We start from the raw sequence: 26,898 nt of genomic DNA on the forward strand, positions 1-26,898 counted from the left end.
ACACACGCACGCACACACACACACACACACACACAATGTAAGGGTGGGAGAGAAATCTAGCACTCTGAGAGGCAAAACCAGAGTCCCCATTTGTAATGATTACAAAATTTCATCAGGCAACAAGATTTTCTGGCGGAAAGGCACATGAAAAGTAACCATGACAACTTACTAAGACAATGGAAATTAAGAGAAAAATAACTTCTTTAGGGGGACAGTACAGGTGAATCATTAGCACACCAACCCACTGGGGCTGCCCCCTAACATGGGCGCTGGCTGAGGGGAAGGGCTTGGTCAGAGGGACAGAGGGTCTGGTGCTCTTGGTTTAGTTTCGATGATCCTTTAGCACTTAGTGAAGTCGTTGTGCCTTTTAAATGGAGACCCCCAAAATCCTCTATGTGACAGAAGATTGAAAATTTTAGGGTTATATAAATTTTTACTGTTGGCATGTCCCACAGGTTAGACCAAGTTCACTGGACCGGCTGAGTGGGGTCTTCCGTGTTTTGTCCACCACCACTCAGCGGTACAAAGGCAACTAAATAGAAAAGATGAAAGAACGATTATGACTTCTTTCCTTGGTTGTATGTCCATAATCTGCATAAAATAAATAATATATATTAAGTCAAAACTGGGGTTAAAATCTGGAAATGAGGGGGGGCAAAGAGGCCCAGCAATCTGGTATTCTTAAGGCAAAACAATAGGGATTATCTTTAAATAGACACTTTATTATATCCATAGGCGATAAAATCCCAGAGCTACTGTTAGGCACGTAAATACAGATCCTGTAAGAAAAAAAAAATTGAGCATAGATTAGTTGTGTTAAGAGTTACTTAAAGAAAAACGTTTTATTAAGAAAACATACAGGCGCTTATCCACCTATCCACCAAACAGAAAAACCAACCCCAGAAACTCAGATCGCATGTGAGGTGCCACATTCGACGAGACACCTGCCCACTAAAACACTCCGCAATTTGCAATCGTCTTCAAAGTAGAAAAGTATTCAATAGTCAGTGAAACTTTTCAATGAACCTCAGAAATTCTGTGATCACAAAGGATATGTGTATGTACTATAGAGGGCCACACCCTTTAAAAAGTCACCAACAAAATTCCACTTCTAACTGCTATTATAACTTGAATATATTGATAAATCCAAAATGTTAAATGTGAATTAATCACCGAGTTGTTTTTATATGTGAATTTTCATTCCCTTTTTTGGCTCAAAAATTACAAAACCAAAATAACTCCTTACAAGGAGTGTCCCCTATTGAAGCAGGAAGATCTCAACTCAAAAGCCTTTCCTTCCATCCGTAAAATACTGTCTTGAATTTCACTAAAAAAAATTCCAAGTAACGACAGTTCAGTGACAGTATCCTATAAAACTTAAGATTCCACCGGTTGTAAAGCACATCATTTTACTACTAAGGAAAAAAAAATACCGATTACTGTATGATACTCCATCTATCGGAAATGATTACGTGCCTTCTAATTTCAGAGACGTTAAAAGATGAAAAAAATGTGTTAGAATAGAAGAAACGCAGCATCTGTCTTTGATTTATTTTCCAAATTTTATGAATTTTCCACTTGTGAACTATCCAGACGCAAAAGAGCTTACCTGCTAAATATTTAATATTATCAAGCTTGTGTGACTCCAGCATGGTTTTGAGGCCAGCGACCTCAGTGTCTATCTTCCTGTCTGTCTGGGTGACAGCCCGATCTTGCTGGGCATGCTTTCAAAACAAAGAGATTCATAGCATTAAACCACTTAGGATACACCTGCCATCCCCTCGGCTCCCACCATCCCATAGGCCCTCCGCAGCAGCGGGAAGTCCCGGGGAAAGAAGGGCTACGCTTAGGGAGACCTGGGCTTTAGCTTTAGTTCTACTATGCTCACGTTATGTTGTACTGGTCAGGGCCTTTAACGGTCTCTGGGCTTGTTTACTTTAATTTGAAAACAAAACAAAACAAAACAAAAAACCTCACCAAAACACCAAAACAAACAAACACCACTGGCCCTGTCCTCACACAGGACAATCAAATGTGATAATGTAAAAAAAGCTTCTGTAAAGGATACACTGGTCTACAAATTAAGGTTAAAGTTAAAAGACAGTCTGTACTCGAAGACAATAAAGGTACCTCATTTTTTCCCTCTTGATGATAGGTAGACAGAAAATGCTTTCAAAAGTGAACACAGGGACTCCTGGGTGGCTCAGTCGGTTGAGTGTCCGCCTTTGGCTCGGGTCATGATATCAGGGTCATGGGATCGAGCCCTGCTTTGGGCTCCCTGCTCAGCAGGAGACTGCTTCTCCCTCTCTACCTACCGCTCTCCCTGCTTGTGCTCCCTCTCTGACAAATTAAATAAATAAAATCTTAAAAAATAAATAAATAAATAAAAAGTGAATGCAATCTTAGATAATCTAAAAGCAACAGTGTTTGCCTTGACACAATTCCTATTCACATTTTAAACTTTTCTTCTTTCATAGTTCAAACACCAAGTATTTTATTAGTATGAGGCTTAGTTATACCAAAGGCTTCTTTTCCAAATACAATACAGTTAAACTAGATACACAACTATCCTCTAAGGGTGGCAAGTTTGGCTGATGTTATAAAGGGGTTGGAACATTTTATTAATGCACAAAAATAATTCACTAAATATCCCAGGACAAGTAAGTACAATTGGTCCTTTAACAATGGTTTAAAGTGCACGGGTCCACTTACACCTGATTTGTTTCAATATGGTACAGTGCTATAAATGTATTTTCTCTTTCTTATGATTTTAATAAGAGCTTACTTTGTTTTAGTGTGTAATACACATAACATAAAAAATATGTGTTAATTGACTGTTTGTGTTATCAGGAAGGCTTCCGGTCCACAGTGGGCTATTAGCAGTTAAGTTTCTGGGGAGTCAAAAGATATATGCAGATTTTTGACTATGTGGGAGGGTCCCTAACCTCCCTACTGTTCAAGGGTCATTTGTATGTAGTTCCTTATGGCTAACAAGTCTGGTAATGAACAAGGAAATAGAGGTCTGGATGAGCAGAAACATATTCCAGAGGAATACTCTACTATTCTCTGATGGAAGTGTCTTACATGTTTTAGAGGTCCCAAGTAACAGAAGACGGAAAAAAAGTAAAGCATGTCGTAAATTTGAAAAGTAATTTTAAAAATCGCCATTCCTTATTATTCTTCAATCACTGGGATTTAAACTTTCATGAAGATAAACAAATATTCTATTAAGTGCCAAGAAAATTCTAGGATACCCCATTTCTGGGCACCTGCCCCAGAGAAGTGAAAACGGGGACTCCCAACAGATACTGGCACAACCACGCCCATAGCAGCATGACTCCCAACGGCTAAAAGATGACGGCAACCCAAGTGTCCACTGGCAGGATAATCCAGCTGTGGTCTATCCGCAAATGGAATGGTATTTAGCTTTAAAAAGGAGGGAAATTCTGACAGGCTACGACATGGATGAACCTTGAGGACATTATGCTAAGCGAAGTCAGTCAATCACAAAACAAATATTGTATGATTCCACTTATATGAGGTTCCTAGAGCAGTCAGTTCATAGAGACAGAAAGCAGAATGGCGGTAGGCAGGGGCTGGGGAGAAGGAAATGGGAGTTAGTGCGTAACAAGTCGTATCAGGGCTACAAGATGTAAAGAGCTTTGTGGATGGGTGCCAGAGATGGTTGAATAAGGATGTGAATGTACTTAATGCCACTGAACTGTTCGCCTAAAAATGGTTAAGACGGTAATTTTATGTGTACTTTACCACAATGAAAAAAACCCCAAAACATACCCTAGGACACAAAACTTGAGAACCCTCCCATAACACATCATTACAAAGGACAGTAACCACACGTGGGATGAAGCCAAGATGAAAACAATGACCATGAAAAGTAGTCTCATTTCTTACCAATGCCACCATTTCTGTCCTCATTTCCAGCAGCTTCCTTTCATTCAACGAGTACTGAAACCAACGAACATGTAACACAAGTCAGATTCTGATTTATTCCTCTCTCTCCTTTTTTACTGCCTTAAATATTATAGTCTCAGTACTTCCAAGAATATAGGACACTAGACATCACATCTGGAATCAAGTAGCCTACTTGACCCTCTCCCTTAGATGTATTTTTTTGAAGTTTCTTTCCTTTTTCAAAGATTTTATTTGTTTACTTGAGAGAGTCACAGCACAAGCAGGGGGAGCGGCAGGCAGAGAGAGAAGCAGACTCCCCACTGATCAGGGAGCCTGATGATGGGGCTCAATCCCAGGAGCCCAGGATTCACGACCTGAGGGAAAGGCAGATACTTAACCAACTGAGCCACCCAGGTGCCCCTGAAGTGTCTTATTTTTGAGCCACTCACTGCTCCAGTATCTGGATTCCCTTTGTCACCTTTCACCTCTCTCCTCTGCTCCTGTCATCTGTTTGCTGTGATGCCATTTGTCCCCTCCCCCTACTGTAACGGCGTTCTCCAGGCACCAGTTTGCATGGCTGCTGAATCGTGTGCTTTTTGCTGCTTTTGAGAGGGTTGCAAAAGTGGGGAACAATTTAGTTTGGGAGCTAACCTGTCACAATCACAAAACTGGTCACTACCTGAGGCTTAGACAAAGTTAGGAATGTTATAAAACTGGGGGAAAAATAGTTTCAAGGAATATTTTTATGTGACAGGCACTGCCTAAAGATACAATATAAATACACTGCCTAATGGATAAGGCATTGGCCTCCTAAATACACTGGTACAAGATAAGCATTAAACCATCACATATTGATTTAAATTAAACAAAACCCCACTTGGATGTGTCACAATCCAGTGTTACTGAAGGAACTGACCAGCATGCCCCAGAATCAAAGTGGTATCTTGCCTTTGGCTATTGACTTTGGCGGGGGGGAAGCTATTGACATTTATGCAAAAATTTAGTGCAATTTTGTTGACACTGAGACCAAAATCAGACACATCTCCTTACCAGTGGGTATTAGGATTTAATTGAGCAAATGAAAAATTAGCATTTAATTCTTCAGTAAGGTAATGCTATGATAGGGGAGAAAATTAGTGCTTTTGTATCTAGAAAACTTTCTAACTATAAAATGTTCCCCTGGACTACCAGGGTGCTAAGGTATAAAAAATAATATTGCTCAGAAATTTTTAAATTAAAAAAAATTTTTTTTTTAATTTTTTTAAAAAGTTGGAGAAACCCCCCCCAAACCCCAAACCAAGCACCAATCAGGACCAAAGAATGCTGATCTCCATCTAAACTTCAGGGTTTTAGAAGAGGAAGGAGCTATGCATCGAAATGCCACAAGAGGGCAGGGTGGACCGGATTTTTCAGTCAGTATTCACCGGCCACAAGAGAAAAGCCAAGCCTCAATCTTGGCCCTGCCGTGATTTTTTTTTTTTTTTTAAAGATTTTATTTATTTATTTGACAGAGAGAGATCACAAGTAGGCAGAGAGGCAGGCAGAGAGAGAGGAAGGGAAGCAGGATCCCCACCGAGCAGAGAGCCCGATTTGGGGCTCGATCCCAGGACCCTGAGATCATGACCTGAGCAGAAGGCAGAGGCTTATGAGGCACCCAGGCGCCCCCCTGCCGTGATTTTTAAATTAACATCTATGTGACTCTATCTCCCTGTACCCCAAAGTGGCTTAGAGGCCATACTGCTCTGAAACTGACTGTAAGTAGCACCAGTTATAGAACTGAAACAAAACTTTATTCAACAAGGAGAGGGAAGGTCCCGTCCACTCCTCTTCACCAACGCGCACTGAATACACACTGCTGTCCTGTACTCAAGTCTTCTCAGTTTAGGATAACCACGAACCACTTCTCAGCTAGTTAGAAAGTCCCATCGACTCACGGGCTTTCACCCATGTTCAGCAGGCGCACAGCTCTTAGCTATGGCCATCTTCCTAAATCAAGTGCATTCAGATTTTTTGCTAAGTACAAAACCCGTAAGGTCAAAGGTAATTAAAAAAGAGTTTCTCCTTCGGGCGCCTAGGTGGCTCGGTGGGTTAAAGCCTCTGCCTTCAGCTCAGCTCATGATCCTAGGGTCCTGGGATGGAGCGGGGAGCCTGCTTCCCACCCCCCCACCTCTCTGCCTACTTGTGATCTGTCTGCTGAATAAATAAATAAATAAAGAGTTTCTCCTTGGGGACGGGGGTGGAGGATGGGGTAACTGCGGGATGGACATTAAGGAGGGCTCGTGATGTAATACACACTGGGTAATATATAAATAAGACTGAGGAATCACTAAAACTAGTGATACACTGTATGTTAATTAATTGAATTTAAATTTAAAAGATCGAATCTGTTAAGATAGTTAAAAAAGAGTATTTTAGAGGAATTTGAAATTAAAATTCTAAATAACAGTGCTATGCAGAGACATTTGACACCTAAGGCAAAAGGAAAGTTTGGATATTCCATCTGTCATAGATTTTATGTTAATTTAAGTATTTTACTACTGCATTGAAGTATTATTCATCCTAATTAAAAAGTTTTTCCTTTTCTAGAGACTAATCATACACTAGCACCTGTTAAATATTTTAGTGATGCTAGGTGAATTAATCTTTACTGTTGAAAAGTGGTTTTTGAGACAAGATAGGTGACATGGGAATAATGATTTTGTACAACAAAGCTCAGCTTAACTCTTGAAATCCAGAGGTGGTTCCAAAATAGAGTTAAGTACTTATTTGAATTTCAGTATTAGCTTCACTTATCATTATAGTACATTTTGGTTAAAAGCAAACTGTGATAAACCAGGAGACAATGAACAACTGTGTATACCCAGTTTCTACATGTGAGTCCAGTTCTGTGTTAGTTAAAATATGCCTCACACAGCCCATTTCTCATTATTCTAAGAATAAAGAAGGTATCTAACCAGTGCTATCAAATTCAAATAAAGCCTGAACAAGATAGATGGGTTAAAAGTCACTAAGGCAACTCAACATTATTATTAGAGGGGCGCCTGGGTGGCTCTCAGTGAGTTAAGCCTCTGCCTTCAGCCCAGGTCACCGTCTCAGGGTCCTGGGATCGAGCCCCGCATCGGGCTCTCTGCTCAGTGGGGAGTCTGCTTCCTCCTCTCTCTCTGCCTGGCTCTCTGCCTACTTGTGATCTCTGTCTGTCAAATAAATAAACTCTTTAGACAAAAAAAAGGTACAAACTTACAGCTGTAAAATAAGTCCTGGGATGTCATGCATGGAGACTACAGTAACAATACACTATTTGAAAGTTGCTAAGAGAACAGATCTCAAAAGTTCTCATCACAAGAAAAAAATTTTGTACCTACGTGTGATGACAGATGGTAACTAGACTTACGGTGGTGACGACCCTGCAGTGTATGCAAGTAGCAGATCATCATGTTGTTCCCCTGAAACTAACGTAATGCCGTCTATGTCAATTATAACTGAATAAAATAAAAAATTGAAAAGTGCTGCTGTGCAAACTCGGAAAAAAAAAATAGTAGTCCCATGCATTATTTTTGAAAAGCCAAGGGCAGCAGAACTGTATCTGCACAGCTTTCTTGAGTCCTGTACACAATCCCACAAGTTAACCACACAGGGGCAAGTGCCCTTCTGCTTACTTACTTACAGCCTACATTTCTGAGACCCCCCTTTTCTTTTTTTAAAGATTTATTTATTTATTTATTTATTTATTTATTTGAGAGAGAGAACGTGCGTGCGCGCACGTGTGCACGCATAAGCAGGGGTAAGGGCAGAGAGGGAGGGAGTAGCAGGCTCCCCACCGAGCAGGGAGCCTGACGAGGAACCCAGGACCCTAGGAACATGACCTGAGCCAAAGGCAGACGCTCAACCAACTGAGCCACCCAGGCGCCTCTTCTGAGATCTTTCTGGTAGCAAATGCACAGAAGTACTTTTCATAATTAAAATTTTCAATTTAGGGGCGCCTGGGCTCAGTGGGTTAAAGCCTCTGCCTTCGGCTCAGGTCGTGATCCCGGGGTCCTGGGATCGAGCCCCGCATCGGGCTCTCTGCTCGGCGGGGAGCTTCCTTCCCTTCCTCTCTCTCTGCCTACCTGTGATCTTGGTCTGTCAGGTAAATAAAATATTTAAAGAAAAAAAAATTTTTTTTCAATTTAGTGTAACTTAAAAAATTGTTTTGAATTTGCATTTGGAAACAATGCAATCAAGTCATTAAGATTTCTCTATTTAAAAGTTTAAAAAGGCTATATGGGGGGCGCCTGGGTGGCTCAGTGGGTTGAGCCTTTGCCTTCGGCTCAGGTCATGATCCCAGAATCCTGGGATCGAGCCCTGCATCGGGCTCTCTGCTCAGTGGGGAGCCTGCACCCCATCCCCTGCTGCCGCCTCTCTGCCTACTTGTGATCTCTGTCAAATAAATAAATAAAATATTTTAAAAAAATTTTTTTAAAGGCTATATGGGAAATTTTTTTTAATCTTGAATTTCAGTGTAGAATTAAATTTAGTATTATTCAAGGCAGATGATCAACTTAACTTTAGAAAAATCTGGACCTGTAGAGGCTTAAGTTAGATGAAATAGGGTGAGATTTGGTTTGATTTCTTTGGTACTAAGTCACACATAATTTAGTCTCTCTCCCTCTCTGAAATAAAACGAGATTCAAACTTGATTTGACCAAGAGTTTCATTTTTTATAAGGTATTACTTTTAAGTAATGTCTACACAATGCAGGGCTTGAACTCATTACCTCATGATCAACAGTCACATACGCTCTACCGACTGACCCAAGATTAGGAGCCAGGCGCCTCCCAAGATTTTCATTTCATTTTTCAAAGTTATTGAACTTAAGCTCTAAGCTAGAATACAATTAAAGAGAAAACCGTGTCTAGCAACGATGCACAGGTGAACTGTCTATATACTCAGACCAGACGGAGCATTCCATCCTACAAAGCGATGAATTCACACTCTGTTTTTAATAAAGAAACATACCAATTCCTTCACTCTGCTCTTTTCTAGATTGAAGTCTAACTTGGTATCTGTTCGGACTTTGACCACTTCATCCTGTCAGGAGGGCAAACAAAGAGAAAGAAATCCAAAGTGAGAAATGGAAACCCTCTTGGGACGTGAAGCCTGGGACTTCCCAGTCATGTACACAAATAACGCCCACTTATGCATGAGTCAGGCCAGAGTGGGTTCCTGCTGCTTTTAATCCTGAGATTCCCAGTGTAATCTCCTTATGGAATTTATGACTGAAGCTGTTCCCTGGCCAACTCTGGAAAGCAGAGAAGGACTCAAAGGAGGAAAATATGAAATTCTGGTTTAAATAAAGCCTTCTTTCTAACACTCATCACAACCTTTTCTTCCTTAACATCCATGTCCTTTCTACTTTAAAAAAAAAAAAAGAAATCAAACAGCTGGCACAGTCAGCATTCTGAAATCACATGTAATTCTCTAAACCCAGTCTGTTCTAACAGAACCTAAAGGCTCCATATGTTTCAACTTCAACATTTAATTTAAAGATAATTCCATTTATCCTAGAACACAATTTTCTTAATGAATTTGTTTACAGACCTCTACCCACTTATTCACTGTGTTCTTAGCTAAACCTTCCAGTGTGTACTTTTGAGACGTATTACACAAATGCTCAACATCGGATTAAGTTTTTAAGAACACCTAAAGAACTTCTGACATGGTATTTATTACTATGTTTAAGTAACTGCCTACAAGCATGCAAGGAGGAGTGAGGGTCTCACCATTATTTGTTGTTTTAATCGATGTAGCTCCACGTTTATCTTCTAAAAACACATTAAAAAAAAAACAAGTCAAGGATATGGCTAGATGGTTAGAAAAAAATACCTAAAACTTGGTAATAAACATACATTAGAACATGTTTCGTGCACAGTTCCAGCTGCATTCAGAATGAAGCATGAGCTGAAAAGTCTTGGGAGCAGACACGATTATCTGTCATACCAGGATGGTATTACAATGCATGAGCCTACTTCGGTGCCTCGGTGGCTCAGTCGTTAAGCATCTGCTTCTGGCTCAGGTCATGATCCCAGAGTACTGGGATCCAGCCCCTGCATTGGGCTCCCCGCTCAGCAGGAAATCTACTTCTCCCTCTCCCACTCCCCCTGCTTGTGTTCCCTCTCTCTTTTGCTCTGTCCAAATAAATAATTAAAAATCGAAAAAAACACAAAAACAACAACAAAAAAACCCCGCATGTGCCTATCTTGAGATCGGTTTCATCCTGAAGGTTACATAAGATCAGTAACACAGTTTCAATTTTTTTTAAAGTAGGCTCCCTAGCATGGAGCCCAGCGCAGGGCTCATGTTTCTTATGACCCTGAGATCATGACTCAGGACCCTGAGATCAAGACCTGAGCCAAGATCAAGTCAGAGGCTTATTGACTGAGCCACTCCAGTAACACATTGTTTTTAACATACACCTTTGCCTCCAGAGGCCCTTCTGTCTTTATACCTACTTCAATTTTTCTTTTAACAAATTCTGCCTTCAAATAGCCGATTTCGAGGGCAAATGTGAGAGTTTCAAACTACTGTTTTCTAGCAAAAGGACTCTTTTGCTAGAAGGCCTTTCATAAGACTAAGATGAATCACTAATAAATGGACTTCATTTATGAGACTTCAGCTAGGACTGAAAACAAAAGGAAGGATGCAAACACAGCACTCACTTCAGTGCTGAATGCCACACTTAAGAAACCAAGGGCTACATTTGCAACGACGTGGATGGAATTAGAGGGTATTATGCTAAGTGAAATAGGTTAATCAGAGAAAGACAAATACCATGATTTCACTCATATGTGGAATTTAAGAAACAGATGAACATATGGGAAGTGAAGGAAAAATACAGTAAGATAACAACAGAGAGGGAAGCAAACCATAAGAGACTCCTAATCATGGGAACAAACTGGGGGTTGGTGGAGGGGTGGGGGGGTGGGAGGACGGGGTAACTGTGTGACGGGCATTAAGGAAGGCACGTGATGTAATGAGCACTGGGTGTTAAATGTAAGCGATGAATCACTAAATTCTACCCCTGAACCTTGGAATATACTGTATGTTAACTAAACTGAATTAAACAAACAAACAAAGAAAAGAACCCCACCCCAGAAACCAAGGGATATTTTATAGCAAGACTTTGTGATAACCAGAAGCTGGAAACAATTCTAATATGCAGTTGGCCCCTGAACAACACAGGGGGTTAGGGCACTAATCACCCCCCCCCCGTTAAAAATCTAATATATAGTGGTGCCTGGTGGCTCAGTGGGTTAAGCCTGTGCCTTCGGCTCAGATCATGATCTCGGGTCCTGGGATCGAGCCCCGCATTGGGCTCTCTGCTCAGCAGGGAGCCTGCTTCCCGCCCCCCCGCCGCCTACTTGTGATCTCTGTCAAATAAACAAATAAAATCTTAAAAAAAAACCCAAAACCTCCATATGTAACTTCTGACTCCCCGAAAACTCAATAGCCTATTGTCAGCCAGAAGCCTTACTGATAACATGATATATTTTGAATGTTATGTGTATTACATACCATCTTCTCAGAATAAAGAAAGCCAGAGAAAAGCAAGTATTATCAAGAAAATCATATGGAAGAGAAAACACTGACTAAACTGTGTAAGTGGTTGGTTGGTTGGTTCAAACCTGTATTGTTCAGGAGTCAAGCGTACATCACAGTAGAGTAACGAGGCACATTCATATAACACTACAGACAATGAGCAAGACCCATCCACCATTAAGACACACCACAGGATTCCCCCAGATGAAGTTCTGGAAAAGGCAAAACCAGTCAACGGTGACACAGGATATAGGGGTCTTCCTAGCAGGGGTTAGCAGGCTTCTGGGGTGCCAGAATATTTCACGTCTTGATCTGGTAATGGACACTTGGTGAAAACACATCTAACCTGTCCACTTTTGTCCACGCATTTATGTCTCAACGTCTCGACAGCGAGCACTTTATTAGTACGAGCAGCTTTTTAGTTTTACCTCATTTTCTGCTCTGAGAGCCGAAAATTCGCTCTTCTCCAAAATAATCATATCCTTTTTCACATTGGCAATCTGAGACATTATTTGCTGAACAGTGATCTCCTAGGAAAAGAGAAACGAAACATGTAACCTAGGCTGGCCTAGGACATCTGCCTCCCACCTGGAATCATCTTAGTGAGAAACCAGGAGAACATGGACACGAGGAGAGAGGTTCAGCACGGTCGTCCTCTATTCCAGAATGAAGAAAGGAGAAGAATAAAGACTCAAGTCCAGTATCACCATCAAGTGAGCCAGTTCAAAGGGTGGCGGTCTGAGGACCAGCAGGTCAAGAACACACTGCTGTGATCCCAGCCGCATCTCCGTGTTCGGTATGGTGGACTGGAAGAGTCCACTTTCAAACATAGCTGAGTTTTCCAACATGACTCTACAATAGTTGAGAAGATAGCTTTGAAAAAAAAAAATACAAATATATGTATTTTAAGGTAGGCTCCGTGCCCAGTGTGGAGCCCAATGTGGGGCTTGAATTCACGACCCTGAGATCAAGACCTGAGCTGAGAATGAGTCGGATGGTTAACCGACTGAACCACACAGGTGCCCCTCGAATAAACTACTTTTTATGCCACTAGGATCATTTCCCTCTCAACTATGGTTAAAAGTACTATATGCTTTTTAGGACGCCTAGGTGGCTCAGTTGGTTAAGCATCTGCCTTCAGCTTGGGTCGTGGTCCCAGGGTCCTGGGATAGAGCGCTGCTTCTCCCTGTGCCCCTCCCCCTGCTTCTGTTCTCTCTCTCTCAAATAAATAAACAAAATCTTAAAAAGTACTATATGTTTTTCAATGCAGTATTATCCAAAAATACGTATTCCAAATAACAACCTAACTTCAGGCTTTAAATTGGCTACCATGCCCCGACAAAGCTAACCTGCTGCATTTTGGTGACCATATCCTTGTAGACGATATCCATGTTGGCGTCCGTGATCTTGACCAATGCAGAGATAGTGATTTCTGCTTGCTGGGTGGTGAAGCCTAAGGAAACACACAAAGACAGTCACACTCTGGAGACTCTATTTGTTGGAAAAAAAAAGAAGAAGGGGAGAAAATGTTTTGAATTCAGGAAGCCTGGAATTCCAGGCTGTGCTGTGTCTGTGTCTCTGGACAAGCATGACACATCTATTTCTACATGTAAAGATAAAGGGCTGGGCTGGTGTCCTCTACTGTCCTACCTAGCTGCAAAAAATCCTATTTCCTGAGACGGTCTCATGACATAGAGGAAGCCTGCAATGCGGGGTCAAGGAAAGGAAAGCAAGGTCAAAATTACAGACGCAATTTACTGCTTTTGTAACTTAACAAAGATTCTAGGTAATCTTTATTTCCTTCCCTGTGGCTTATATTTTCTATGACTTGATTTCCCTATTCTAAAATGTACACATTAGTAAAGAATAATTTACTTAAGTAGGAAAGCTCAATTATTTCACATCCAGCATAAATCCATCAAATCACTGACCATATAAAGACAACTAGTAATTTAGCTATTAATTCATCTGATGTTAAAAGGAAAAATCTGTTCTTTTTATTTTTCCTCCGCAAGTCTCTTCAGTCACTTGTAGAGAGGGGACCAGGATGGAAAAATACAGCTTTGATACTTAGTAAACTCAGATGCTGAATTGAAATATCTAACTCAGCAGTGTTTAATAATTTTAGATAGTACTACCTGTAAAGCTAATAAAACACTATATGCTAATGAACTGAATTTATATTAAAATTTTTAAAAAGCTAGAAATAAAAAAATAACTTTAGATAGTAATTTATATTTCACATTGGCAATTCTAATAAAATGCTTAAAACCAAGACCCTGGAAAGTAATTTTTTTCATTAAATACTTCCACCTGTAAGAACTACAGAAGAATCTACTGATTCTTGTAATTAAAGGCACATTTGTTTCCATAAATTGTAAGTGATACAATTTGGATGAGATTAAGTTGAGACTATGTACTTTTTAAAAAATATTTTATTTACTTATTTAACAGAGAGATCACAAGTAGGCAGAGAGGCAGGCAGAGAGAGGGGGAAGCAGGCTCCCTGCTGAGCAGAGAGCCCGATGCGGGGCTCGATCCCAGGACCCTGAGATCATGATCTGAGCTGAAGGCAGAGGTTTAACCCACTGAGCCACCCAGGTGCCCCGACTATGTATTTTTTTTTAAAGATTTTATTTATTTGACAGAGAGAGAGAGAGCAAGCACCAGCAGGCAGAGCAGCAGGCAGAGAGAGAGGAGGAAGCAGGCGCTCCACTGAGCAGGGAGCCCGATGCGGGGCTCGATTCCAGGACCCTGGGACCATGACCTGAGCTGAAGGCAGAGGCTTAATCGACTAAGCTACCCAGGCACCCTGACTATAATTTTTTTTTTTTATTTTATTGAGTGTGAGTGCAGATGTGCTTGCTCACATACACGAGTGGGAAGGGGGGAGGGCAGGCCAGGGGAGAGAGAATCTCAAGCAGACTCCCTGCTGAGCTCAAAGCCAAGATCTCCAGCTCTGAGCACTGAGATCCTAGCCTGAGCCAAAATCAAGGGTCCTAAGGGACTGAGCCACCCACGTAGCCCCCAACTATAATAAGAAACAAAGAGATTTGAAAGAGACAAAAAGACCTCCAAAGACCTATTTCCTTCAAACTCCTTTGATTTTCAACATGTGGGTCATGTGCATCTACAAATATCATCCAAAAGGTTACCCACCAAAATGTTACATTGGCTTGCTCTGGGGTATTGGGATACAGAATATTTTTCCTGTTTCTTTTCTGCCTACGTTTTTTGAAAATGAAAATATAATTTTTAAAACTTTTGAAAAAGTGCTCATAGCTAAACATATCTAGGTTTGGCAATTATGAAGAAAAAGAGACCAGCTGAGAACTTACGCTGCTAATATACTCCACAGCCTTATAATTTATAACCACCTATGGGAGGAGAAAGGGATAAGAAAAAGCAGAAGTTAGGTCTGAAAACCTACCAGGTTACCAGATACAAAATAATGTTCTGTAGGGGGCGCCTGGGTGGCTCAGTGGGTTAAAGCCCCTGCCTTCGGCTCAGATCATGATCCCAGAGTCCTGGGATTGAGCGGGGAGACTGCTTCCTCCCCTCTCTCCGCCTGCCTCTCTGCCTACTTGTGATTCTGTCTGTCAAATAAATAAATAAAATCTTCAAAAAAAAAAAATGTTCTGTAGGAATGAGAGAACAAGACACCATCAGGGTTAGAGAGATTATACACACGCAGAAAGTTTTGTGAAGCAGGAGACGTAGCTCTGGAGAAGGTAAGGATGGAAGGTGGGAGTGCTCCTGGACAGGTCCTTCTGGCCCTTCTCTATAGCATCTTAAATATCCAACATTCGTCTAAGAGGCCTCGCGCCCTACATCTTGGCAGGGTCCCCATAACACCAGTCTTGAGATACCAAAAATTCATGTGTCAAGGTTTGAAATGAGGAAAAGCAGGAAGTACATCTATCAAAACATCACACTTTAAAGGTGAACAGTTTTTATTTATCAAAAGTAAATAAATGGACTTTTTTGGTGGGAGAAGAGAAATAAACCCCACCTGTTAACGGGAGAAAGATCTGCGGCCATCTCGAGCCCACTGCTGCTACCTTGCCATTTAACAAGATTTATGATGCTCCCTTACTCTCATCAAACCCCAGTGTATACAGAAACACCCCCATTCTCTCCAATATGGCTTTTTACAATGGGTTACTTTGAATGCAAGAACATTAGAGCCACAGAAAAAAGGAAAAAGCAGGAAGACTTCTGCTTATCCACATAATTTCTGATGTCTCTCTTTTCCATTCTACTTTTCTAAATTCTGAACCGAAAGACGTTTTGGTGAAAAAAGGCCTAATGTTTCAAGTTGAGAAGGAAAGCAATGAAGATTATGATATGGTACTTAACAGTTTTTCTGAAGTGTACTCAGGTACACTGTATTTCCTTTAATACTCAAAGGACCCTTTGGAATTCTTACTGAGCCCACACTGCTAATGAGATGAGGAGATAGAGACTGGGAAGGACGGGGACACCTGGGTGGCTGAGTCAGTTAAGTGTCTGCCTTCAGTTCAGGTCCGTGATCTCGGAGTCCCAGGACCGACCCTGCACTGGGCTCCCCACTCGGCAGGGAGTCTGCTTCTCCTTCTGCTTCTCCCCTGCTCGTGCATTTTATCTCTGTCTCAAATAAATAAATAGAATCTAAAAAAAAAGAAAAAAGAAACTGGGAAGGATGAGAGAACTGCCCCGCTTTGCAGCTGGGCCCTGGCGGAGCTTGAACCTAGAGCTTCTAACTCCCCAGGCGAGCACAGAGCTCCCGCCACTTGCTTGGCCCTGGCGAGTGAAGCCCAGCTCCGGAGAGTAGCTCTGCAGATACGATCACATACAACTGGGGCAACATCTAGAGTGTCGTGAAGACTCATAATACAGAGAATTAGAACCGGTTTGTCTAGAGAAGATTCAAAGAGAATGTTATCTATGCACTGAATCCACTTTCAATAAACGTCATATATGTTAGAGCATCTTTTGCATTAATAGTGATAAAGAAAATATTAATTGAACTATTAAAAAAACCCTACAAGTTGAAATTAGCAATGGCTGCTCAGCAACATTTTTAATTTCATAACAATTTTAAAAGCACACAATACGCCCAGTAACAAAACTACCACTTTTGTGCATCAAGCAAGTGTCCTAGGAAACATTCCTGAGTTTTGCTAACTTGTGTCTAACTTGTTATCTGTAACACTCTACCTCCAGAGAGATGTTGTAAAAATATGCTTCTCAGGGACAAAGAGAAAACGTATACAAGAATTTCTTAGGGACAAAGAGAAAATGTATACAAGAAGTCTCAACTGGTCTAGCGGAAGCACAATGTCCTTAAAAAATAAGAACCCTTGGGGTGCCTGCGTGGCTCAGTGGGTTAAAGCCTCTGCCTTCGGCTCAGGTCGTGATCCCAGGGTCCTGGGATGGAGCTCCACATCAGGCTCTCTGCTCAATGGGCAGCATGCTTCCCTTCCTCTCTCTCTGCCAGCTTCTCTGCCTACTTGTGATTTCTGTCTGTCAAGTAAATAAATAAAATTAAATTAAAAAAAAAAATAAGAACCCTTCGGCTTGGGTCACGATCTTGGGGTCCTGGGATCGAGCCCCGCATCGGGCTCTCTGCTCAGCAGGGAGCCTGCTCCCCCCTCTCTTTGCCTGCCTCTCTGCCCACTTATGATCTCTCTCTCTCTCCTCTGTCAAATAAATAGATAAGATCTTTAAAAAGAAAAAAAAAAAAAAGAACTTAAAAAAAAACAGAGATTGACCAAAAGATCATCTGTAGACTTAAATGTCAAAGAGAAATAGGAGAAGTTAGTAAGATCAGGAGAACTTATCATTTAGTGTTTTTCCATGGCCCTAAGTGACCCACGAAAGGATTACCATTTTCTTCCAGTAAACACACTAAGGCGTGGGTGTCAAAGTAGAGCTTCTTGTTCCCACAAGAGGTGAAATCTCGCCTTTTGTGCTCCAGATCTCTCCTGTGCTCCAACTGCAGGCTCCCAGCCGAGAGGCTTAGCTCTAGAATGTGAAGAACAATTAGGCTCAAAACAGGATGATAGTAAACAAAAGGCATGGAAGAATATGGCTTACCTCAAAAGCCCACCTGGCTGGGGCTTTACTGAGATGAAATTCACATACCATACAATTTGCCCATTTCAAGTGTTCAATTTTATCTTTACTAGAGTTCTGCCACCTTCTGCACAATCCTCTAGAACATCTTCTTCATCCCAAAAAGAAACCCTATACCCTTTAGCTATCATGCCCCAATGTCCCAACTCCCTCAAACCCAGGCAACCCCTTACCTACTATCTTTATGGACTTGCCTACTCCGGACATCACATATGAATAGAATAAGGGATCTGGTATTGTGTGTGTTTTTTTTTCACTTAGGTGAGGTTTTCAAGGTACATCTACCTTATAATTAATGTGCACTTTGTATCTTTTTATTGCTGAATCACATTGTTTTAGGAATATACCAATTCCTTTTTACCTATGGAGTTGTTTCTACTTGGCTGCTATAAACAATGCTGTTGGGAACATGTGTGTATGAGATTCCGTGTGAGCAAGTTTTCAGTTCTCTTGGGTATATACCCAGAAAATGAATTGTTACATCACACAGTGACTGTGTTTAGCCTTATGAGGTTATGCCAGATTATTTTCCAAAGTGGCTACACCATTTTTCATTCCCAACAGCAGTGTCTGAGGGTTCCAATTTCTCTACATTATCAACACTTGTTATTGTCTGTCTTTTTTATTATAACCATCCTAGTGGGTATAACGTGGTATCCCACTGCAATTTATTTTTATTTTTTAGATGTCTCTTCAACTATGGTATTTACTTATGTATTTGTCCTCTATAATTGAAAGTGTTTCTTGGCTTGTCTCTCATTTCTTCCTTTGTTCATTTGTTTCTTAAATCCCACATAGGAGTGAAATTTTACGGTATTTGTCTTTCTCTGACTTATTTTGCTTAGGATAATACCCTCCAACTCTACCACATCATTGCAAATGGTAAGATTTCATTCTTTTCTATCACTGACTAATAGTCTATTACACATATAGATTTTTTATATCTGTGTATCTGTATATCTATGTCTATATCTATATACACACATCACCTCTTTATCCAACCGTAAGTGGACCCTTGGGCTGCTTCCATAATCTGGCTATTGCAAATAATGCTGCAATAAACATGGGAATAGCAGTTTTGACTTGTACTCCCTTGATGCCTGATGATGTTGAGCATCTTTTCATTGCTTATTGGCCATTTGTCTATCTCTGGAGAAACATTTATTCACACACTTTGGCCATTTAGAAAATTGGGTTATCTTTCGGGGCGCCTGGGTGGCAGTTGGTTAAGTGACCAACTCTTGGTTTCAGCTCAGGTAGTGACCTCAGGGCTGTGAGGCTGAGCCCCAAATCAGGCTCCAAGCTCAGTGCAGAGTCTGTTTGAGATTCTCTCTCCCTCTCTCTGCTCCTCCTGCTCATGCTCTAATATTTAAATCTTTAAAAAAAAATCGGGTTATCTTTCTGTGATCGAGTTGGTCATTAAGAACTCTTTATACAATTTTAGGGGCATCTGGGTGGCTCAGTTGGTTGAGCATCTGACTTCGGCTCAGGTTATGATCCCGGAGCCCTGGGATGGAGTCCTGTGTCAGGCTCCCTGCTCAGCGGGGACTCGGCTTCCCTGTCCCTCCCCTGGTTGGTAGTTTCTGATGCTCTCTCTCTTGTGCGTGTGCTCACTCTCAAATAAATAAATAAAAATCTAAAGACATATATACATTTTATTTATTTTTGAAGATTTTATTCATTTATTTGAGAGAGAACATAAGAGAGAAAGCACGAGAAGGGGCAGGGTCAGATGGAGCGGCAGATACATCGCTGAGCCACTCCAGGATCATGACCTGAGCAGAAGGCAGACGCCTAACTGACTGAGCCACCCAGGTGCCCTTCTTTATACATTTTAGATACAAGTTCCTTACTGTATATATACTTTATGAATATTCTCTCCCATTCTGTGCGCTGGCTTTCATTTTCTTTTTCTTTTTTTTTTTTTTAAGATTTTATTTATTTATTTGACAGAGAGAGATCACAAATAGATGGAGAGGCAGGCAGAGAGAGAGAGAGAGAGAGAGAGAGAGAGAAGCAGGCTCCTTGCTGAGCAGAGAGCCCGATGTGGGACTCGATCCCAGGACCCTGAGATCATGACCTGAGCCAAAGGCAGCAGCTTAACCCACTGAGCCACCCAGGCGCCCTGGCTTTCACTTTCTTGATGGTGCCTTTCAAAACACAATGGTTTTTAATTTTAATGAAGTTCCAACTTATTTTTGTTCTTGTGCTTTTGGTGTCATATCTAAGAAACTACTGGCTAATTCCAGAACACAAAGATTTACACCATTTTTTTCCTAAAATTTTCACAGTTTCAGCACTTACATATAGGTCTCTGATCCATTTGAGTTAACTTTTATGTGGAACTTCTTCTGCATGTGGAAATCCAGTTGTTTCAGCATTGTCTTGGAACTCGTCAAAAATTAGTTGACAGTAAATCTTCTCTGGGTTCTCCACTCTATGCCACTGATTTATATCTGTCCTACGCCAGTGACGCATTTTCTTGATGACTTACAGCTCTGTGGTAAGTTTTTATATCGAGTTTTGTTTTTTCAAGATTGCACTGGCCATTCTGAGTCCCTTGCATTTCCATATGTACTTTAGCATCAGCTTATCAATTTCCTTTTTTTTAAGTCTGTAGATCAATTTGGTGGAGTACAAAGTCTTCTAATCCATGAACATAGGATGTTTTTCCACTTCTTTAGCTCTTTCATTTCTTTAATAGTGTTATGTAGATTTCACACTATAGCTGACCCTTGGAACACAGGTTTAGACCACATGGATCCACTTACACACAGATTTTTTTTTTCCCATACTGTATTTCCTCTTTGATTTTCTTAAAATTTTCTTTTCTCTAGCTTACACTATTCTAAGAATACAGAATATAACACATGTGATATATAAAATGTGTTAATTGACTGTCTGTTATGGTAAAGCTTCTGGCCAACAGTAAGCTATTAGTAGTTAAATTTGGGGGAAGTCAGAAGTTATACACAAATTTTCAACTGTGTGGGAGTTGGCACTCATAAGCCCTGTGCTGTTCAAGGGTCAATCCTATGTTTTGTGTGTTTTTTGTTAAATTTGTCCCCTAAGTACTTTACTCTTTTTGATGCTACTATAAAGGTAATTATTTTTTAGATTATTCATTCTAATGTAGAGTAATGCAACTGATTTTTTTTTGTTATATTTTTTATGTTGATCTTGTATCCTGCAATCTTCTTGAACTTGTTAATTAGTGGTTTTTTAGTGAATTCCTTAGATTTTTCTTACAGGGTCATGTCATCTGTGAACAATGATAGTTTTATTTCCTCCTTTTCATTGTCTTGCACTCGTTAGAACTTCTAGTACAATGTTGCATGGCTGGTGATGGCAGACATCCTTGCTCCTGACCTTTGGAGGGAAAACTTTCATCCTTCACTATTAAGTATGATGTTAGCTATGGGTGTTTCACAGATGCCCTTTATTAGTGAGGAAGCTCCTTCCATTCCTAACTTGCCAAGTGTTTTTTATCATGAAGGGTGCTGAATTTTGCCAAATTCCTTTTCTTTGTCTTCTGAGATGATCACATGGTTTTTTTTTTCCTTCTTCTGTTTTTTAAAATATGGTGCGGTACAGGAATTGATTTTCAGATGTTAAATGAACCTGTTGTTCCTGGGATAGAATCCCCTTCAGTCATGATGTATACTCCTTTTTTACATATAGCTGGATTTGATTTGCTGAGTATTTTGTTGAGGATTTTTGTCTTTATTCATAAGAGGTATTGTCAATAGTTATCTTTGTGATATCTCTACAAAAACCTATCTTTAGAGGGATGCATTCTAATAATTTGTATGTTAACCTTTCTTACGAATTTCTGTACATTTAGCCACAGATCCAACTCATCTTGTAAACTTGTTTCAAGGTGCTCATTTGAAGACGGTAGCATGGTAATGGTTCTCTGGCTTTTGTATTTCATGAATCATAAAAATAGTTTAAAAATATGTATCAATTACAGTGCCAACTAGTAATTCTATCCAGAAAGGACAATTAAACACAATAGCTCCTTATTCTTACAATTATACTATAAAAGACATTTTGACCGCAGAAGAAAAAAAAGACATAGGCAATATAAAATTAAAAAACTTTCATTTAAATGTAATAAACATAGCTACATGAAAATTTTACTACATGTCTGTCTTTACTTTTCTATGATGCCAGATTTGTAGAAGAGTGGTAAAAGAAATAAAAGTGACTACTAAACAGTCACTACTAACTCGAAGTTTGAAAGTCTGAGGTAAATCCCCTAAGTGACCAGAAAGCTACTTCAGCTAATCAGCTCCTACTGTCAATCCTTCACCTCTAAACGATCTAAAGGAAATAGCATGTAAGCAAAAACATGACATGGACAGAACCCTACAGATCGGATGTTTGTCTAGAAGCCTAAAGCAATGGTTCCCACCTTGGAAAGAGGGTCACAGTCAGTGTCAAGTGCAAGAAATCCAATATTTTATACCAAGCACTGTTTGCAGACTGGCAAAATGTAAAATGCAACAACTGCTAGATGAATGTGTGAGCTTAGTCGTTTAAAAAAAAAAGGGGGGGGGTGGTGCCTGGATGGCTCAGTCGTTAAGCATCTGCCTTTGTCTTGGGTCATGATCCCAGGGTCCTGGGATTGAGCCCTGCATAGGGCTCCCTTCTCAGCAGGAGGCCTGCTTCTCCCTCTCCCACTTCCCCTGCTTGTGTTCCCTCTCTTGCTGTGTCTCTCTCCATCAAATAAATACATAAAATCTTAAAAAAAAAAAAAAAGGCCCTTACATTCAGGGAAACACTAGCCTACAGTATCAGGTCCTTGGCAAGGCACACAAATACAAAGCCTGTCCTAATTTAGCCTACACCTACCCTTTCATCTTTCTTTCTTGACACCTAAATTATTCTGTGTCCTGTACTTGTATATCTTGGTACTCTATCCTGATGTCTGGCTTGACCCCCTTTTTCAACTGGCAAATTTTAGCATCATTTCAACCCCTCTTCATTTAATTTTACAATCTGCTAAGTAAACATTATGCTCTGGGTAGGGAATTATGCTACACTGTGTGGTTCCATCTGCTAGTTCCACCCAGGGCAGAGGGCAGCCTTAATTGCTCCTTATCTGTGTTCTCAGCCCACCCCAGACACCTCTATCACAGCACTCACCACACTGTTTCCACATCTGCATCATCTACTAGGTCCAAACATCCCAAGAGCAGCCAGTCTTAGTCATTTTCACATTAGTAGCATCTAGCAGAAGGCCTGGCCAAGTGCAGGCCAGAAATAATTGTGTAAGAGACCTCTCTGATCTGGATCGTGAGACTGTCTAGAGAGAAAATTTGCAATCAACCCCTTTCACCTCTTCACCTACGACCTTCTCTTTGTACCTAAATTAACTCAGTTAAATCTGGTCCCTCTTTTTTCATTCGTCCCTCTTTTTTTTTCATTAACCCCAGTCTGAGACAAAACTGGCCTCCGGGAGAAGAGACCCCCAACGACTGCCTGATGACCGAACAGACGGAGCCTGAGAAACAGCGGTGATGAATGAATGAACGAACGAATCTCTCAAGGGGCCCTCTAGAGGCTAACCCACCCATATTTAAACTGTGCTCAACGGTCCCATTGGTCCGGAAGCTTGAAAACAATTTGAGTCTAGAACTGGCTGGTGAAGAGTGATGGGATTTTTCTAGTACCAAATTAGTCATCTGTGTGACTTAAAACATCTCCCTCTCTCTCTCACACACACACATCCCAAAAATAAACAATCATGATTACTTTCTAAGCAAGAACTAATTCCAATTTAGATGCTGCAGATTTTTTTCTTGTTCAAAACAACTGGAATTAGGGGCACCTGGGTGGCTTAGTCGGTTAAGCAGCTGCCTTTGGCTCAGGTCATGATCCCAGGGTTCCAGGATGGAGCCCTCCATGGGGCTCCCTGTTCAGTGGAGAGCCTGCTTCTCCTCCCTCCCGCTCTGCCTACTTGTGCTCTCTCTGTCAAATAAAAAATAAATAAATAAAACAACAACTGGAATTCATTTAAACTGTAAGCTTACTTCAACAAACTATGTACTGTTATCTGAAAAGTGTTGAAAAGGTCTGGCCCCTTCTCACTTGGCAGGCCAACCACCACTGCTGGAAGCTGAATGCCATCTTGCCTTCTGTCAAAGGGTGAAGCCTGAGGAGGAGCAATACTCTTGGCATTTAGAATACCTCTGACTCATTTTTCCTCCTTTATTGTGACAACAAAATGAGGCCCAAGAACAATGAATTCCCACTAATAACCAGGAAGCAAGTAAATGGAATTTAAAGTGCAATGCGTAATTCTCCCTTGGAGGGGCTTTCAGAATATCAAAAGGATATATTAAAACACACACACAAAAGCAGCCGGGAGTTAGGCCTGAACGGAGGAGGAAACCAAGTACAAACTTACTACTCACAACATCCTTAAGTCTCAGTAGCCCTACTGAGAACCGGGGCACGGAACAAATCACTAGGCTGAAAGTAAAGAAACAAAACTCAGTTGCTGATGGTTGTTCCTTAACTGTGTCTTGGCTGTTTCCCCGTATTTATGCATCCATCCTCACTCTCTGAAGAAATGAGATCCTCTGAGCCTAATTCAATAAGTACCACCTTCCTGACAAAATCAGAAAACTCATGAGAACTCTTCCCTTTTGCCCCACAGTATTGAATGAGGAGATAAAAATAAATCAAAAGTCACGAGCTTATTAAAAAAAAAAAAGAGCAACAAAATACAGAAGTACTGAAATAAAGATCAAAGTCATCTCTAACTCCTAATTACTGCAGAACACTGACAGAGTTCACCACTCATTCCCCACACTTTGTATGTAAAGCTTCCTTCCTTCACTTTTTTGTCCTTCCAGTCTTTCCCCAGATGTGGATATTTTTATACTTTAGAAATTGTCAACAGGGCGCCTGGGTGGCTCAGTGGGTTAAGCCTCTGCCTTTGGCTCAGGTCATGATCTCAGGGTCCTGGGATCAAGCCCGGAATCAGGCTCTCTGCTCAGCAGGGATCCTGCATCCTCCTCTCTCTCTCTGCCTGCCTCTCTCCCTACTTGTGATCTCTCTGTCAAATAAACAAATAAAATCTTAAAAAAAAAAAAAAGACACGGGGGAAAAATTTCTAAAAAAAAAAAAAAAAAAAAAAACAACAGAACAGTCAACATTTACTGGGCTTTTCTCTTAAGAAAAAGATGGAGGGGGAGCCATCAGTGTGGTTACTGATGACTATGGATTGAGATGATAGACCACCCAAAGTGGTATTTTTGCCCTTTGCTAGTAAAGATTACCCCAAATGATATTTTCATCAACAATTTGATGATTAACCAAAATGCCACCTTCTCAATATAAACTATTCTGATAATCCCATTTAAGTTCATTGCTGGAGACCCACCTCACTTCCTAAGCCTTACCACCTCCATTTTTCCCCTACGGTATTTTTCACTTCCGTACGTAATCATATGTAAATTATATGCGTACACATAAATTGTAGCTATCTATCTACATCATCTCCGGTACTAGAGTGAAGGTCCCAGACTTTTCTGATTTTTCCCAAGTACCCAGAAAAGCGCCAGCCAAGCGCAGAACAGGCAACTAGTGTTCAGTGAGTTAATAAATCCACGACAGTCGGAAGTGAAACTGCAGTTCCCAGAGTTTCGCTCCTCAATCTCGCAGAATCTCCCGCAGGCGCCCGCACCCGAGTGGCGACACGAGGGACGCGTCACCGGCGCCCATCCGGCGGCTCCCCCCGCCCGCGAGCACCAGCTCCCTGCCCAGCGCGCACCGCCCTCCCGGCATCCCCGCCAACCGCAGCCAACACACCTTGTGCCCCGGACTCCGGGTCACCAGGGCGGGGGCAGACAGACCTTCGTCCCACGCCCGGAGAAGCGCGGCGACCTCCGCTCATCCGACCTCTGGGTCGCCGAGCCTCCCCGTCCCGTCCTGCCCGGAAGGTCAAAGCCAAAGCTGGTCCCGCCCCCGGCCCGGCGAGACGAGCCCCCTGCTGCCCCGGCCGCGCGGTCCTCACCTCTCCTGGACGAAGTGATGGCGGCCACTCGGCCGCGGCACAGGTGGAGGGCGCCGGCGGCCCAGGCGACGCCCGGGGCGAGGCCCCGCAGGCACCTTCCCGCGCCGCCGCGGCTAGCCGCGGGGACAGAGGGCCCCAGGCGCGAGCGCTCCCGGTCCGCTAGGGGCCGGCGCTGGGCGACGGTGGCCAGGCGCGGGGAGGGCACAAGCAGGAGGAGGAGCAGCGGGGAGGCACGTGACGCGCCGCGGGGGGCCGCCGGGGCGCGAGGCTTCAGCGCCCCCAGACCCACGGACAGCGCTGACAGGCAGTAGCGCGCCGGGACGCCGCGGCCGCCCGGGCTTCCGCAGCCGCCTGAAGGCAGGAAGAGCACAAGCCGCCGGCGGCCCGGCGGGCGCTTCGATCTCCCGCCCGCGACGAAGCCGCAGTCCATCGCCACGGCGGTCACAGGCCCGGGCGCGCGCTCATCCCGCTCGCGCGGCGCGCCGGCCCGAGTCCACACCAGCAGCTGCGTGGAGGGTGGCGCCGGGCCCGCCCTTTCCTGCCAGACGGGCCGGGTCCGGGCGCGCGCCGGGGCGGGGCCAGGCGGGGCGGGGCCTGTATGGGGCGGGGCCTGTATGGGGCGGGGGCAGGTGGGCGGGGCTCGGCCCTAGGCCCAGCGAGAGAAGCGAGCGCGGGTCCTGCGGGAGCTTGGGACCGGCTCAGTGGAGTGGAGGCTGCGAGGGCTCCCTGATCTGTGATGCCTTCCTGGCTGCCACGATTTGATGCCACCGGCGCCCTTCAGAGTCCCCAGGAAAGTCCCTGCACCGCCAGGCTGCTTAGATTTTACTATCCTCATTTGAAGTCCCCCAAAACGTGGCGCTGGGGTGCATGTTAAGGAATTAGCAGGGGCAAAGGAGAGGCGTTTACATAGACAAAACATTAAAAGGCTAAACTTCAGAGCTTTTGTTTCCGGATTAGCACACCAAGAAAGGATAAAGTCTCAATCTGGGGAATTTAAAACATGGGGCATGAATGTTAACTGAGACTTCCTGGCGTAGAGATCTGAAACTAGTGGTGTTCAGTTCAGGAAGCGTTTTGAATGCGTAATGCACTGTCTCAGGTACTGTTCCATTATGTGAACTCAGTAGATGTTCATTGAGTGAATGAATGAAATATGCACTGGGCTGCAGGCTTGGAGATAGAAGAAAAATGAGGCTGTTCTTGTCCTCTGGGAGTTTTCTTTTTTTTTTTTTTAATTTTATTTTTCTTTTTTTTTTATAATTTTA

At 42.3% G+C, this 26,898-nt stretch overlaps 1 protein-coding gene across 2 annotated transcripts; it reads right to left on the minus strand.

Annotated features, from left to right (window-relative positions):
- Nucleotides 1-26,143, minus strand: MCUR1 (mitochondrial calcium uniporter regulator 1). Of its 2 annotated transcripts, none has more exons than XM_032861594.1 (9): nucleotides 25,634-26,143; nucleotides 17,356-17,493; nucleotides 12,837-12,940; nucleotides 11,916-12,017; nucleotides 9,672-9,713; nucleotides 8,908-8,979; nucleotides 3,913-3,966; nucleotides 1,610-1,724; nucleotides 1-532 (listed from the first exon to the last, which is right to left on the minus strand). In XM_032861594.1, exons 1-9 carry the CDS (start codon nucleotides 26,061-26,063, stop codon nucleotides 468-470), a joined length of 1,122 nt encoding a protein of 373 aa, XP_032717485.1. In that variant the 5' UTR covers nucleotides 26,064-26,143; the 3' UTR covers nucleotides 1-467. The 2 variants fall into 2 exon arrangements, with proteins under 2 accessions (XP_032717485.1, XP_032717486.1); XM_032861595.1 differs by lacking the exon at nucleotides 1-532 and adding an exon at nucleotides 705-779.
- Between the last annotated feature and the right edge of the window lie 755 nt (nucleotides 26,144-26,898).

Source organism: Lontra canadensis, unplaced genomic scaffold (assembly GCF_010015895.1).
Source record: "Lontra canadensis isolate GAN:19392208 unplaced genomic scaffold, GSC_riverotter_1.0 scaffold21, whole genome shotgun sequence".
NCBI classification, from domain to species: Eukaryota; Metazoa; Chordata; class Mammalia; order Carnivora; family Mustelidae; genus Lontra; species Lontra canadensis.

Bases quoted from the DNA above. Each gene is read 5' to 3' on its own strand.
- MCUR1 (XM_032861594.1), bottom strand. From the start codon at position 26,063: ATGGACTGCGGCTTCGTCGCGGGCGGGAGATCGAAGCGCCCGCCGGGC. The intron at 12,018-12,836 runs GTTAGCTTTGTC...CTCTTTTCCTAG, and splicing joins TGGTCACCAAAATGCAGCAG to GAGATCACTGTTCAGCAAAT. The intron at 533-1,609 runs GTAAGCTCTTTT...TTTTCTATTTAG, and splicing joins TAATATTAAATATTTAGCAG to TTGCCTTTGTACCGCTGAGT.